At 47.7% G+C, this 17,037-nt stretch overlaps 1 protein-coding gene across 1 annotated transcript in view; it reads left to right on the forward strand.

Annotated features, from left to right (window-relative positions):
• Positions 1-17,037, forward strand: part of bma (SCY1-like protein bma) — a 136,020-nt gene that overhangs the window by 79,563 nt on the left and 39,420 nt on the right. The window contains exons 6-7 of the mRNA XM_075873323.1: positions 1,527-1,742; positions 2,329-2,445. Of these exons, the coding sequence (XP_075729438.1) occupies positions 1,527-1,742; positions 2,329-2,445 (333 nt within the window). The remainder of the gene's footprint in view (positions 1-1,526; positions 1,743-2,328; positions 2,446-17,037) is intronic.

A 17,037-nucleotide genomic window follows, 5' to 3' on the forward strand; every position in this document is an offset into this window, starting at 1 on the left:
CAAGCCCACAGAGGTCGGCCAAACGTGTGGAGCTCACTCAGGCTCGTTGAAGAAATATATTTCGCGCGTATTGCTCCCCCAAACACGAGCTCACCAGTATTTTTCCAGAGCCGGACACACTCAGACTCACACTACAAAAATTTGGAAACCAGACTCACTCGGTCTCAAACTAACGAAAATATTACCCACCCGGACTCGCTCAAACTCAATCTCACGGCTCGATTTGAGTCTGAGTGAGTCCAAGTTAGCGGACGCTTCAGTCCGTCAGTCCAGATTTAGCTTTCTCGACCATGGTGGCCACTCGCTTTAACACCAATATCTCACGCAATCAGTTCTCTTCTTGGCGCCTTTTGCTATACAGGGTGTCCCACATAACCTGGGCCAAGAATTTGAAAGTGGCGAATCGAACCAAACGCCTACTATTCGCACTAGCCTGTAGGTACTCAAGCTGTTTTTTCTCCCCATACTAAGTAATTAATAATTCTTAATTACCTAGTTTTTAATTTTGGGCTGTAAATTCGAATTGTCAACACTGAGATGTAGAACACTTTCAGAAGCCACCGACGAAATTGTTTGCTGTACGATACGTCTCGCGCTGTTATTTTTGCCACGTTGTAAAGAAAGCCCGTGAAATGTGAAAAGAAGCCGTGTGACGGACCGAGAGCGCACTTCCATAGTGCTGCATGCTATAGGGTTTCTTTACAACGCGGACAAAATAACAGCGCAAGACGTATCGTACAAGAAACGATTCAGTCGGTGGTTTCTGAAAGTGTTATACATCTCGGTGTTCATATTCTGGGTTTGCATCCCATCATTTAAAAATGGTAATTAAAATAATAATTAATTAGTACGGGGAGAAGTAAATGGCCTGAGTACCCACAGGCTAGTGCGAATATTACGCGTTTGGACCGATTCGCCTCCTAAGTGTCTTTCACTTTCGAATTCTTGGCTCAAGTTATGTGGGACGCCCTTAGTGCCTTCGAAATCGAGTTATGGGATGGTTTCAAACCAGTGTGGACAACGTTAATGAAGAGATGGCAGCATAACATATATTTATCGAGAACCTCGCTGTGAAAGTAGATGACGGTGGAGTTCAAGGCGCCTGCCTAATGTAATTCGCGCGCTTGATGAATAAATACTGAAAGGGTTTGTGCAAAATCCTGCTTTGAAACACTTGTGAGTATACAAGTGAGTTTAACTGTGAGTTTGTCTAAGGCGCATAGTGATGCTGAATAGAAGCAGATAGGATCGTAGGTAGGCAAACAAAAGTTGAACCCACTCAGACTCACTCAATAAATAAATCTTTCTATTTGGACTCACTCGCACTCACTCGCGAATCGTTCGTTAAACTGGACTCACTTGGAGTGAACACTCCCCAAAATGTGACTCACACGTACTCGCGCCTTGCTCTGAGTCCGAGTCAGCCCGGGTGGGTCGACTCACTAGCGAGTTTCCGAACTTATCGTTGAAGACCATGTACACGGTTAAGGCTTCGCGTATTGCGGTTCTCTTTCTATTCGACGCAGAGTCCAGTGAGCTGTCAGCCATTCACGTCGAAGCTGCCCAAGATGGGTCAGCCGGATCTGGACTACACGGCCCCCGAGATCCAGGCGACGTCGTCGTGTTCTCCCCTCTCGGACATGTTCTCGCTGGGCCTCGTGATCTGCGCTCTGTTCAACAATGGGCGCTCGATCATCGAGGGGAACCTTTCGACCACCACTTACAACAAGCAGCTCGAAGTGGTACACGTTAGCTCCAATCACTAACAACCGGTTTCCCCCTTCCACGTCCAGCCTTATCACCTCGTATTCCAGCTCCTATTTATCACCAAAACTTAGAACTAGTTAGGGCAAATTAGTTAGCGATATCTATGTCATGCTACTTGAGAACGCACTCCCCTGTCATATTGTGGTGCTCACCCATTTTACACGTATCCAAATGAAACCTTTGTAAACTTTTGCAGTCAGTGCAATCACTTCACCGTTATCTTTATACTAAAACTATCAGGGTTGCTTCCAAAAGACTGCTGTGGTGTCTCGACTGTTTTCTTGCATCCATGTTTGCACGTCCTGTCTTTTATAATGAATTCTATATTCAGTTATGATCTAGTGGTTCAACTACGGCAATGTCGCCATCTATGCCTATCTTAGTACCTCAAACGTGACGTTAGTTCGCGACCAGGCTCTCTTTATAGTAGCACGGAGCATAGTGACACGAAGGCCGAAGGCGTGTTATCTTGCTTAATATGCGCCACGCTTAAGCGGCAAAATGAACGGACTCGTGCATCCACTCAGCTGACACTAAACTGCTCTCGATGATGGTACCCAGCTCGAAGGCAGCTTGCACAACCTGCTGGACCGGGTGCCACACCACCTCCAGGAGCCCCTGCAGGGACTGTTGCAGGTGGACCCCAGGCGGAGGCCCAACGCTCAAAACTTCTCCATGGTGAGCACTTTGAACCTTCATGTCTGCCCCCTAGATTTTAACTATATACTTGCAAGCACACGAAGCATTTTTTTTGTCTCCTGCTTTGTTGCTGCTAAGGAAACTTGTTTGAACAGATAGATGCGACCAGTATAAGAGCGAGTAGGATCATACCTTTCTCGTGGTATGCTTCTTAATAGAACTTACAGGAGAGACAAACGCAAGAGGTTTCGCGGCAGGACAAAAATATGCGAAGCATAACGCGTCATTCCGCAAGGCGGCCTTCGTACGAACCTCGACAGCATACTGTCATTAACTGGCTGTGTTTATCCTATAGCGCCCACCCCCGTAGCAGCCGGCTCAGTCTTCTACAAGGATTTAAAACTGCTTGCCAAAGGCAGAACACTTTTTTGTTGCTTTTAGAGTTTGCGGGCCTGTAACGCTGAACCTTATTTTAGAGCAAAAGCAGTTAGGAGATTACAACTCGGGTCATGGGCAGTTGTCCGCCGCCGCCGCCGCCGCCGCCGGTGACCGTAACCACATCGCGCGAAATTAGAAAAAAAAAACCTAGCACCAAAGACAGAGTGGGGCTCGAAACCCGGGTCCACTGGGTATCAGCCCAGCATTCTACCACTGAGCTACGCTGACTGTTGGGACTTGTTGGCAAACTTGCCTTAGGCAGGCTTGATGTCGGGGACGCAATCGCATTTACGACCTATAAAGCGTTTTAAAAAAGCGAAAGAACAACCAGTCGTCGCACAGTGCGAATAGCTTAACGAATGGGCCGTCCGATGCTCCACCCATTACGAAAGCTTGTTCTCGTTTCCGTATTAAATGTGGCGAATTCCCACTTCAGCCATGATTCCTCATCGTCGTCAGCCACGGCATGAACAATTGGTACGAAATTCCTTGCAAGTGTTCAGCGCATACCACGCTTCTCAGAAGAATGACGAAAAATAGCATAGCGAATGCCAGCCTATACTACCGAAAAGTTTATTATTAATGCCACAGTGGGTATCAAGCAAGTGTGCTTGCGGTAGTTACCCAACGAGTGTTTCGAAAAAGCTCTGAAAGGCCGTTCTTCTAGCTTCCACTGTGACTGTGCTGCGCCTTTCGCGCAGGCCTTGCTGTCTTTTTGTTTTACTTCATCATTTCTACGTACAATTTCTGTTAACTCTAGTACATTAGCACCAGTCGTGGTCAATGACTCGCATTGAAGAATTAAGCTTACAAAAAGCTACTATTCCCAGAAGCTCTCGCGTTCGGTTGAAGAGAACGTGAATCTTGATCCACGATTACAGCCATCTTTATTGTGAATTTCGTCTATTCGACAATCTTTTGTGTAGTTTAATTTAGGTATGCTTCAAATGCATCTCAGTGGTTAAAACATTCCTAGCCTTTCTCGTAACCGCTAGCTTTATCGTAGCTGCATTTAGCCGACGGTTAACACTGATAACCGTCGCCGGTTTTTCGGCGAACGTGTACACTCGGCGGCTTACCTCTTTCTATCCACAATACAGAACATTTGTCCCATCTGTGCCGAAAAATCCAGTATGCGCCAAACTGTTGCCGGAAAGGAACCTTGCTGAGTGCGTAATTATCGGCCTATCGATTGCAAGTTATAGTGTTACGGAACCACAGGGAAACAGGAGAGTGCCAGGTTCCGGACGTAGCATGTCGGTTAACTAGTCTCGCAGAACGCAATCAGCGTCGTAAACTGAATGTGCATTTGCACTCCCTACGATCGGAATTCAGGTTTTTGCTTTCGAGTAATATTGTGCTCAGACAGCGAATCTCAAAGGCCGAATATATATATATTTTTTTGCTGTGGCTTCAGCGTGTAGATGACGCTTCAGATACGCAATAACTTCTACGGTAATTTCATTAATTCTTGTTTCGACATATTGCTCGCAACAGTCTGCCACTATATTATGATAGTGATGTCTTGATGATTGATTGATTTAGTGATATGTGGGGTTTAACGTCCCAAAACCACCATATGATTATGAAAGACGCCATAGTGGACGGCTCCGAAAATTTCGATCACCTGGGGTTCTTGAAGGAGAACCCAAATCTGAGCCCACGGGCCTACAGCATTTTCGCCTCAATCGGAAATACAGCCACCGCAGCCGGGATTCGATCCCGCGACCTGCCCAGCGGGTCAACAGCCGAGTGTCTTAGCCACTAGTCTACCGCGGCGAGGTCATATCGATGTCTTGCGGACGTTTTTTTTTCTTTTTTTTGTTAACGCGCAACGTTATGGTAATGCCGTATCAACGAGGCAGTAACACAGTCGTGATCTTTTCGCTGACACCTGCCGCAACAGCGCACCGCTAACAAAATTTAGACCTCAGTGCCACTGCTACCTCGTTCTTCAAACCACTTGTGCGGAGTTAGTCAACTTTATTTTTTTTTAATTTCGTGCCGAAATCTTCTGCTTTAATGTCAAAGATTTGAAAGGATATTTTTTGCAATTTGGCGATGCCACGCAACGAAAATTTGTGAAACTTGCCCCCTACTAAAACTATGGCTCCCTCGAAGCACGATGTACTTCATTATTACCGCGTAAGAACAATGCAAGTCATAGCGAACGCCGTCAAAATCTGTGACGTCATGGCGATTGTTCCGGGAATTTGAAAGCGGCGGTGTCACTGGCATTTTCTTTTCGAGCGTTTTCACGTGTAGACTACTGCCTCGCAACGAGCGTGGTGATTTCTGTTTTGTGTAATTGTAATTAGTCAAATGAGAACAATGGTTATTTTTATTGAATGTACCTTTAGATGACGCCAATACTGGTCAGTATTTATACGGTATGCGCAATTGACGCAAAGTGGTCTTGGCGCGTACAGTCTCAGGAAATATGAACATTTGTTTGACTCCACGTCAAACCCCCCATTGTAGCTTAGTACCAATAGCGTTACGCTAATAAGCACTAATAAGAAAGTTCAAATACAGGCCAACTATAGTTGTCGCATAGCTATCCATGCCGAATAAAAAATTTTAAAAATCATGATGAAACGGCCCAGAATTCATCTTATAATGCGTGTTAAAAGAGTATAGTTGGGAAAATTATTTCGGAGACACACTGTATACAGCGCGCTTGATCATATCCTCACTTCCTCAAGTAAAACTTCGGAGCTTAAGCTCACCATTCCTCCAAGCTTCCATCTTTCCCTGGCCAGCTGTTTGGTTTGGAAGCGCCTATCGCACTTCTTATTTTACTTGCTCAACCTTCAGTTTTACTCCTGCCTCTGTGCCGTCTGGGCCTCTCCGCGTTAATTACCCCTGGGAGTTATTTTACTATTCTTGGTACATCTACGCTAGTTATCGTGCTGTAGCACAGGGTTTCTTCATCCGACTGTGAGAGTGGGTGGGTCTATCTTTGACAGCCGCTTGTCCATATATTGCTTTCAATAGTCCGCTCTAAACAGCAACAAGCCAAATGTAGTCAAGAAAGGAAGTCTTGCCTCTTCACCGCTTCCCGCTTACATGCTTGTTTGGAAGATTGCTTGCCGCGGCGAAGGATCCCGAAATGGGGGCTGCCAGCGCGGTGAACCCCACTCGTGCGCGCGTGGGTTTTGCTATCTGTCCCGTTTCTGGGCGTCGTTTCATTAACAAGGCGTAGACTTCGCGGAACGTCTCATCGAGGGGGCATGGGTAAAGAGAGGAGAGACAGGAATAGAAGAGAGAGCGTGGAGGTGAGAGAGAATCGTAGAAATGGGAGAGGGGCAGGATGAAGAAGGAGAAAGGTGGAATTGGACAGAGGGAGGAGAGAGAAGTAGGGAGGAAGAGGTAGACATTAGTAGGGTGATATAGGCGAAAGAGGAATGAATAGGAGAGAGGGCCTAGAGGAGAAGGAGTGGAAATAGGAAAGAAAGGGCAGGTGTCGAAATAGCACAGAGGTGATGGTGGAGAGTAAGATAGGGGTCGGGATAGAGTAGAGGGAGAAGAAGGTACAATAGGAGAGTGGTAAGAATAGGAGAGAGGACAATGAGTAGAGGAAAAAGGTGTACAAATTGAAGAGTGGTCATGGGGGGAAAGGGGAAAGTCGGAAGAGGAGAGAGGCAGAAGGGAGGGACAAATAGAGGGAAAGAGGAAGAGGAGTCCCAGCGGATAGACAATGGGGGACCCCATGCAAAGGCCCGGGAAAATAAAGAGCGTAAAATGCGAACAAGGCAAGCTGCGTGCACCTCTCCGCTTGACCCACTCTTACTCCAACAGAGGGCGGTGTATAACGCTAACAAGCGTTGCTGTCTGTATGAGTTAGTGTCATCTATTCTGGCCTACTCTCGTACTAATAGAGCGTGGTGTAACTAAAGCTAACACGTCTTGCTGTCCGGATTAGTTGGTGTACCTCAATGTTACATGACGTGTAGTTTCGCAATAGAGTGTTGTAAGAGTGTATAGGAGACGTAACATAACAGCAGCAAGGATTAAAAAACATCATGAGACTTTTGTTATGGTCAATTCGTTTTGGTGAAGCCCGCGGGTGTACTCAAGTACACAATAGAGAGTAGTTCGTATGACAGGCAGTCATTGCACTGATCACTAATAAAGAAAATATTTGTGCTATAGTCGTCTTCAGGCCCACTAATAACGACTTAACCTTCTTTAACTTCAGTTAGACAACACTACGCAGCAACGCTTATTAGTTACCTAACGTTAGTCAATACCAGCGAGTATTGACGAGTACCTAGTGCTAGTACTGCTCGAGTAAACAAGTTAGCCAAAATTCCTTGTTCTAGTGAGGTGATTTGTTAGACAGCACTACCAAAGATATCGGTCTATATGGGCATCGAAAATATAAAACATATCTCTACCCTTTAAGGGTACGACGTTTCTTAGCCCGACGTCAGGTTTGCATGCCATGATGACACCAGCGTTATGACAAGCAGACGTGTTCTCAGATAAGACCCAGCGCTGACGTATACGCGTAAACACTGTCAGTCGCGAACAAAGCAGACACGACAGGGGATGCATGAAACGACAACAATAACGACAAAGCCATCATCGTCATCGTTAACAGCCAACGCCGCTGCATCCCACAACAAAGGCGTGCACCAGGAGTGACGACGTCAACAGAAACTGACGCGCAGGAAAGCAATCTCCAAAGATAACGGTAATGCGTGGTTAAAAAAACTAATTAATTAAGAGAAAAAGAGCTTGCCATGCGCTAACGCCGCTCGCGTCACAATATAGCGAGCAGTCAGTCGTCTCGCCACGCAAAATCATTAGAGCACTGTCGCGCAATTTAATGAGCGCGGCACGCTTCCGACGTCGACGACGTGGCGAGCTAGAAAGCCGCCTCGCGAAGCGGCCGCATTCAATAATTCATTCTGCCAGCACAGCTGCCATGCGACGTGGTTCCACGCCGGAGCTCGGGTGCGTCCTTGCAAACCGAGGTCGCAGCCGACGCTGATGGCAAACTGTGGCTGCCTGCGACGGATACGGCGAACGAACGCGGCGTATTTCACACAAATTAGCGCGTCGTCTGCTCCGAGGAACGTTTGCGTCGTCTGTTCGAAGAACGTCGGCCGTAAATTCGTGTATTTTTCACGCATTAACGCCGGTTACTATACAAGTGAGATGCAAAGTGCGGCGGCGCACTGGAAACGCGACGCTGGTTAGTGCGATAACCGATGGTGTATAGTTAAACGGGATTACTTTCAGCATGCGACATGTGTTCGGAGCTGTTACGTTCTACATGTTGATTTTGTCTCGTGCGAAAGTGATTAAATGTGCGCTACATAGCAATTTAAACAAGAGATCAAATATTACAGCTGGTTTCTATTTCCTCATTTTTGTTGCCGTAATTATCATATTTGCTCATGTTTATGCAGTAATGCTTACCTTGAAACCACTTTTTCTTTCTACGGACATTTTTTTTAGACTTTTAATGACGTCTTAAGCATTTTTAAGCATTACACAATAACTGGGTAGAGAGATCCGCACCAAGCACTATCTCAAAAGCTTAAATGCTTTAAGAAACCACCAAGCAAACCGTGAGTGACAAGTACTTTACGTCAAAGCATCCATGACATCCAGCCTCTTGCTTCTTTCAGCAAAGGAGCAAGAGTAATGATTTGAGTAACGTGAGTGCTCTTGACAAAGAAAGAAATGGAGGTATAGGAAAATAGAAAGACACATAGTCATTATTACGTTGTTGTCGACACGTTACTCAAGAATTATTTTAAGACTTATTGTCGACTTCTAGATTATGTCATTGCCTCTTATTATTTCTCTCTACGCCACAGGGGGGGGCCTCAATAAAGTGTTTTCTCTGGTTTACGTGACCGGCAAACCGATGCTGTTGAAAGTACATCATGCTTATCGATTCCGTAAATAGTTAACGAAAAGTGAAACAAAGAAATTGAAAGGATGCCAGTTGTCTGTTAGTGTTACTATAATTAAAGGAGTCATAATTTTTTTCATATTTAAGTCTCTAGTAACACCTCTAACCGATGTGTGTACGCCAGAAGAAATGACGTTTAATGAAGTTGCCTCACAATGTAGCAGGGGCTCTACAGTCACAGCTCTTGAAGCCACTACCAAATGTGACTTCTTCTCATTACCAATTACATACTAGTGTCATTCGTCAGATCTATCTATCTATCATTTATCTATCTATCTATCTATCTATCTATCTATCTATCTATCTATCTATCTATGCCCCGCCGCGGTGGTCTAGTGGCTAAGGCACTCGGCTGCTGACCCACAGGGTGCGGGTTCGAATCCCGGCTGCGGCGGCTGCATTTCCGATGGAGGCGGAAATGTTGTAGGCCCTTGTGCTCAGATTTGGGTGCACGTTAAAGAACCCCAGGTGGTCGAAATTCCCGGAGCCCTCCACTACGGCGTCTCTCATAATCATATGGTGGTTTTGGGACGTAAACCCCACATATCATCTATCTATCTATCTATCTATCTATCTATCTATCTATCTATCTATCTATCTATCTATCTATCTAACTACCTATCTAACTATCTATCTATATATCTATCTATCCATCTATCTAACTATCTATCTATCTATCCATCTATCTAACTATCTAACTATTTATCTAACTATCTATCTATCTAACTATCTATCTATCTATCTAACTATTTATCTAACTATCTATCTATCTAACTATCTATCTATCTATCTAACTATATATCTGTCTGTCTATCTATCTATCTATAATACTATCTATCTATCTGTCTATCTATCTATCCATCTATGAAACACGAGCGCACGAACGACGCGCCGGCAAGGCCGCCGCCGCATCCTTCGTGTGTGCGTATGTACGTGCGTGCTATTCGGAGTGTTGGAGAACGCGGATGAAGACGTCAAGCTCCTCGAAGCAATAGCGCTCGCAGGTGCATCCCGCGCGGTCGCGGTCGTTTAGGCACGCACATAGCCGAAGGAGACGGCTGTGATTGCGACGACCGGGATACGGCTTTTCGAATCCACCCTCCTCTCCCTCCTGTGCTTTTTCACCTCTCCTCCTTTCTCCTACTCCCGACACCGTTATAGGGAAAAAGTAGAGAGGGTTAGCGTATAGAGCGAATGAACGGTGGCGGAAGTTCTGCTACCGGGGATCGCGCGCGAGTCGATTTATGCAACGATGCGTCCTTCAATTACGCCTCCAGCCGACGACGATGCCATAGTATGAGAGAGAGCGGGTGAGGGAGAACGGGAAAGGCCATCACACTTCCGCGGGAAGGAAGGACTGCCGGCCGCGCTCTGCGTGCCATGCTTCTGTCACATTCCCTTCCGCGCCGCTATGGTGAGCTCGGTACGGGCTTTGCCCAACTGCCGGCTCACCGCGCTCGAAGGTATTTTAGGGCTTCTAGATTGCGTGTGGGCCTCGTAGAGAAAAAGGAGAGCTAGAAGTTTACGTCAGTGAAATTTCGTGACTCGCGCGCGTCGTGAACTGCGGGAAAATTTTTCCACCGCGCGGCCATTACAGGCTGGCCTCTTCCAATGCCACTTTCGCTACAGTAACTAGAATAGACTTCCGCTGCAGCCTTCAGAACGAATGATGGAGCAACGCAGGGCAGGAAGGTCTAAGCATGTATTCGTTTATTCGGCAATTAGTATTGCGTTTTGTTAATATTGTAAAGAAGAGGAAGTACTCCAGCGCAGAGGCAGCAGCATCGAGTGTGCAGCAGCGGCTCGAGCTCGGAAATTGCGGCTGGTGCATCGCCTTCCAAGCCTTCCAAGCATCAACCCTTCTGCTTAATAAATCTCCTTTATAATTGGTGGAGCCGTGCCGGGTACCGTCCCTTACACCTTCCCGCTACCATCCTGGAACTCCGTTCTCGACGGCTACCTTCTGCTATGCCGGACGCCGATCAGCAGACGCTTCCATCTCTTCCGGCCACCTGTCCAGGCAGTGTTCCTCAGCGGGAGCCTCTAATCTTCAGTGGAACAGATGACAACGACGTTGAAGAGTGGCTCTCAACTCTCGAACGGGTGAGCGCTTTAAACAGATGGACGGACGCGGACAAGTTGACACGCGTTTCGTTCTATCTCGCGGGTGTAGCCAGCCTTTGGCTTAGAAACCACGAGGCAGACGTCCGAACGTGGCCGCAATTTAAAACGTCGATTGCAGCAGTCTTCGATCGACCTGCCGTCCGAAAACTTCGTGCCGAGCAACGTTTACGCACACGCGCACAAGAAACGGGTGAAACCTTCACAAGTTACATAGAGGACGTCGTCGATTTGTGCAGACGCGTGAACGCCGAAATGACGGAAGCTGAAAACTGTAAGCACATCCTCAAAGGGATTGACGACGACGCTTTTCAAATGCTCTTGGCGAAAAGCTCGACCACTGTTAACGACGTAATTAGCCTCTGCCAAAGCTACGATGAATTGCGGAAGCAGCGAGCTCTGACAAGACGTCCTCCAGCGCACGATTTGGCGTCGCTGTCTAGTGTGATCAGTGGTCATCACCACGCGTCACTAATGGCCGAAATAAAAGCATTTGTCCGCGAAGAAGTTGCACGACAGCTTTCCTTGGTGCCTTTCACACCAGAAGCTACCACAACTTTACCATCGTCTCTACGTGACGTCATTCAAGGAGAGGTCGCCGAGGCCTTACCAGCTGCTCGCGAGCCTAATCTTGTGGCTGCTCCTCTCACCTACGCCGCGGCTGCAGCCATGCCAACTCGCAAGGCGCCTGCGCCTCTGTTCCAGCCTCGCGCGAGCTATCCCCCAGCTCCAGTTCACTGGACCAGCACTAACACCGCCAACCCATGGCGCACCCTCGATAATCGCCCGATATGTTACGCTTGTCGATACCCCGGACACGTCGCAAGGTATTGCCGCCGCCGGACGCGTATCACCAATGAAAACCGCCGTGATCCTTTCTTCCCGCTTGACTCCAACGCACGATACGGTTCCTCCACTCCAATGCCAGCCTGCTACCAGGACGACCACCGTCCTCGGCCGGGACGTCTTCGCTCGCCCTCTCCACGCCGCCGCTCGCCTTCCCCAATGCGTCGACGGCCCGCACCTAACGAGGAGGAAAATTAGACGACGCAGTTCCTGAGGCAAGAACTGCGCAAGTTTCGGTTTGCCCAAGTCCTCATTCGTCACCTACCAATGTTATTGATGTGTTCGTCAAAAATATCCCTACTGTCGCTCTTGTAGATACCGGTGCAGCTGTTTCGGTTATAGATGCCGGATTTTGTCGCTCAATTCGTAAGGTTACAACGCCTTTCTCCGGATTATCGCTTCGCACAGCCAGTGCTCAACCTGTTCAACCGACCGCAGTGTGTACAGCCCGCGTGACAATTCAGGACATTCTGTATACGATAGAGTTCGTGGTTCTTTCATCATGCTCCCATAATATTATTTTGGGATGGGACTTTTTGTCGCGTCATAACGCCGTAATCGACTGTGCTAAGGCTGAGGTCGAATTTTGCTCACTGGATGACCAAGTGTCCGTCGACACCTAGTTTGCCGCTAAACTTGTCGTTAGCGACGACACCTACATCCCTCCATGCTCTTTTGCGTTCGTGCCAGTTTCATGCAGCGCCATATCTGACGGCACGGTCTTCTTCACACCATCTCCAATATTCGTCGCCCGAAGAGCCCTCCCCCTGCCTTTTGCTGCTCTCGATCTTGTCGAAGGGTCAACCACAATGCCAATTTATAATCATGAGTCGTCGTCTTTATCCCTACTTTGTCACGAGTGCCTTGGCCACGTCGAGACAATCAGTTCTTCCAGAATTATATCCGTCCCCGATGAGGTGCCTTCTACCTCCGTCTGTGAACTGGCTGTCGTCTCAGCGCCTGACTCAACGTCGGCAAACATATTTCAACCATTCATCGCTGTAGATTTGACATCTTCGCAGCGTTCACAACTCCTCACCATTCTTGAGAGCTACCGCCACTCTTTCGACGTTGAACAAACATCTCTCGGCCGTTCCTTAGCAGCAGAACACCACATCGACACTGGGTCCCACTTACCGCTGCGACAACGACCATATCGCGTGTCCGCTACAGAACGCCGCGTCATTGCTGACCAAGTAGACGACATGCTTCGCAGAGGCGTCATTCGACCTTCACAGAGCCCATGGGCGTCTCCGGTGGTTCTCGTCAAAAAGAAAGACGGTTCTATTCGTTTCTGTGTCGATTTCCGGCGATTGAACAAGATCACGCTGAAGGATGTCTATCCACTACGCGCATTGACGATGCTTTGGACAGTTTGCAGGGTGCCGAGTTCTTTTCCTCGTTAGACTTGCGGTCAGGCTACTGGCAGGTGCCTATGGCGGAAGCCGATCGCCCCAAAACCGCTTTTGTCACGCCAGACGGCTTATATGAATTCACCGTCATGCCCTTCGGACTTTGCAATGCACCTGCAACGTTCGAACGAATGATGGACAACATCCTGCGTGGACTAAAATGGAAGATATGCTTGCGTTACCTCGATGATATAGTGGTCTTCGCCCCTAACTTTGACACACACTTACGTCGCCTTCAGCACGTCGTTACTTGCTTAACTAACGCCGGTTTGCAATTAAACCTCAAAAAATGTCGATTTGCCATGCGTCAACTGAACATTTTGGGCCACGTTGTTTCCAAGGAAGGCATCCGCCCGGATCCCGAGAAATTGCGAGCTGTTACGGCGTTTCCTAAACCTGCCACCATCAAAGAACTTCGAAGTTTCATCGGCTTGTGTTCGTATTTCCGGCGATTCGTCCGAAACTTCGCGTCTATTATATCACCTCTCACGCAACTTCTCAGCAGCTGTAAAGACCTCTTATCGTGGTCCCCTGCCTGCGACGAGGCTTTCACCACCCTGCGACGGCTTCTTACGACGCCACCCATTCTACGCCATTTCGATCCTGAAGCTCCAACTGAAATCCACACCGATGCCAGTGGTGTAGGTCTGGGTGCTGTGCTCGCACAGCGTAAACCGGAACATCAAGAATACGTCGTGGCATACGCTAGTCGCACACTTACCAAGGCTGAGAGCAACTACAGCGTCACAGAAAAGGAGTGCTTGGCCATTGTGTGGGCCCTTGGAAAGTTTCACCCATATCTATATGGTCGTTCTTTTGACGTCGTGACCGACCACCACGCGCTGTGCTGGCTTTCAACGTTAAAAGACCCATCTGGCCCCCTCGCTCGCTGGGCGTTGAAAATTCAAGATTATGACATACGCGTGGTTTATCGGTCAGGACGGAAGCATGCTGACGCCGACGCCCTTTCCCGTTCTCCCCTGTCCCAGAATGCCACAGCTGACTCCGCTTGCGATTCCACATTGTCATCGCTTGACTTTGACACCATTGCTATCGAACAACGCAATGACCCGTGGACTGCGTCTCTCCTCAATCATCTCTCCGATACTTCTGAACTCCCTAAGACGCGAATGCTTCGGCGCCAAGTTCCACACTTCTCGATACGTGACACGCTTCTCTATCGACGTAACTACGCACCAGAGGGACGCAAGTGGCTGCTCGTCGTTCCACGAACCCTGAGGTCGCAGATTTGTTCCTCTTTTCACGCTGACCCACAATGTGGCCACGCAGGAGTCTTCAAGACCTACGAAAGGCTTAGACATCGCCACTACTGGCGTGGCATGTATACCTTCGTCCGCAACTTCGTCCGCTCTTGTGCCGATTGTCAGCGCCGAAAATCTCCACCACACGCCTCCGCCGGTGAAATGCAGCCTTTACCATGCCCTTCTCGACCCTTCGAACGGGTTGGAATAGATATTTATGGGCCACTTCCATTGACTCCGACTGTTTTAAGACGATCGAGACCAGGGACTGCTTTGAACGAATACGGTTTATTGGAAGAAGTGAAGTAGCGCGCGCTCGCTCCAGGCAGCAGTCTTCTTTCTTCTTCTTCCGGCGTTTGATGATGATATTTTATAGGCTCCCGCCCGCCCAAGTTGAAATGTGATAAGCTCTGGCGGGCTATTTGAAACAACCTTCCATTGGGTATATGTGGTTCACCGATCTTCTTAGAAGCTCTTTTTTGCCTGTGCGAAGGAGACAAGCTCTTGCGATTCCGTCTCGCCCAGGGTAGAGCTTTTCAATCCGGCACATTTTCCAAAATGTTCTTGGAGCCTTGTCCTCAACCAACACGATGTCACCCGGTGAGAGTGGTTTTGCTTGCCGTGTCTTGGCTTTGACCGTAGCTCTAATTTCCTTGATATATTCTTGATGCCATCTTTTCCACCAAGCGCGCACGAGTTTGCATCTGCGTCGCCATGCGTCTTCAATGTCACCGTTGTATAGTCTTGTTTGTCCGTCTTGAAGCTGTCGCCGTCCACCTATGATGTCTGCCGGCGTTAGTGGCATTGGCTCATCAGGTTCTCCATATACGTAAGTCAATGGTCGATTGTTGAGTGTTCCTTCAACTTCTGCTACAATAGTGCGTAGCTCCTCTACCGAAGCTGTGCTTTTCGATATTATTTTTCGCATCGACGTCTTCAAGCTTCTTATGAGGCGCTCGTAAAATCCTCCCCACCATGGCGCGCACACGGCTATTGTTTTCCATTTAATTTGTTGGCCACTGCAGTAATTCTTTAAGACCTCGTTGTTAATTGTTTCGAGCATTCTGTTGATTTCCTTTCCAGCTTTTATAAATGTTTTGGCGTTGTCCGAGTATATTACCGCTGGTATTCCCCTTCGAGCTGTAAATCGTCGAAATGCTTGTAAAAAGCTCGACGATGACAAATCGTTGGTAACTTCCAAGTGTACTCCTCTTGTTACCGCGCAGGTGAATATCAGTACATATTGCTTCACAATCTGGTATTTGTCCTTTGCGTAAAGAGGTCCTGTGAAGTCAACTCCCGTAACTTTGAATGGCTCTGCTTCAGTGACTCTGCCTGCCGGAAGTGGAGGTATGTCTTGAGTCGCCAGTCTGGAGTTATGCCTCTTGCAGACGACACATTTGTTTAGAACTCTTTTCACTGCTTGTCTACCCTGCAATATCCAGAACTTAGTTCGAAGTTGCGCTAGCGTCACTTGAACTCCTCCGTGTGATACCATTTTATGCACGTGACGTATTAGCAGTTCCGTGAAATGTTCATCCTTTGGAATTACTATTACGTGCTTGTTGAATTCTTGGCTGCACTGCAGTCGTCCTTTCTGTCTGATGATTCCATCGTCATCAAGGTAGACTTCGTGTCCATTAATTTCAAATGATCGATCGTTTCAATAGGCCTCACCCTTTGTTTGTCTCAGTAATATTTGGGTCTGTCTTATCCAGTATTTCTCTGCATTTGTTACCTCCTTTCCTGTCAACGGCCCTTTGTGAATTTCCTTTCTTGTGTTGTTTATGAATCTGAACACCCATGCTGTCACTCTTATAAGCCGTCCGTATGATGAATACCTTTCGATTTCCAAGATTGGCGCAATTTCGGATCTTCTCATGCATTGGTGACATTGTGTTTTATGCTGGTCTTCCACGTCTGTATTTGTGCCAATTATGCTTACTAAGTTCTTTTTCAGTGATGCTATCCATTCGGGACCATTCCACCATAACTTTGACGTTATCAATGCCTTTGCGCTTATTCCTCGTGTACGTAGGTCAGCAGGGTTATCGTCACTTTGAACGAATGACCAGCTTGCTTGAAGTGTTTTTTCTCTAATTTCTGCGACTCTGTTGGCAACAAACTGATCTCTTTTGCTTGTTTCCTTGATCCAGTGCAGCACAATCATCGAGTCCGTCCAGCAGTGTATTTCCTGAAAGCTTTCGTTGAAGTGACCTTTGATGTAGTCGCATAATCTTGATGCTACCACCGCTGCCATCAGTTCAAGTCGCGCCAATGTCAGCTCTTTAATTGGAGCTACGCGGCTTTTTGCTGCTACTAGCCTTGATTCTTTGCTTCCATCGTGGTATACTACTATCAAGTATGCTGCCGCTCCGTATGCTAATGGACTTGCGTCGGCAAATACATGCAGCTTGTATGCTTGTACTGGTTGATTCTTGCTTGCGTAGCATCGTGGGATTTCTAGAACTCGAAAGTCCTCCGCTTCAGACGTAAGGTTCTTCCATTTGTCGCATTCATCTTTAGAGAGCTGGTCGTCCCACGTTACGTTCATTTTCCACAGTCTCTGCAGTCCTATTTTCGCACGTACTGTGAATGGCGACAACAAACCGAGTGGGTC

The sequence above is a fragment of the Rhipicephalus microplus genome, chromosome 9 (assembly GCF_043290135.1).
Source record: "Rhipicephalus microplus isolate Deutch F79 chromosome 9, USDA_Rmic, whole genome shotgun sequence".
Taxonomy (NCBI): Eukaryota; Metazoa; Arthropoda; class Arachnida; order Ixodida; family Ixodidae; genus Rhipicephalus; species Rhipicephalus microplus.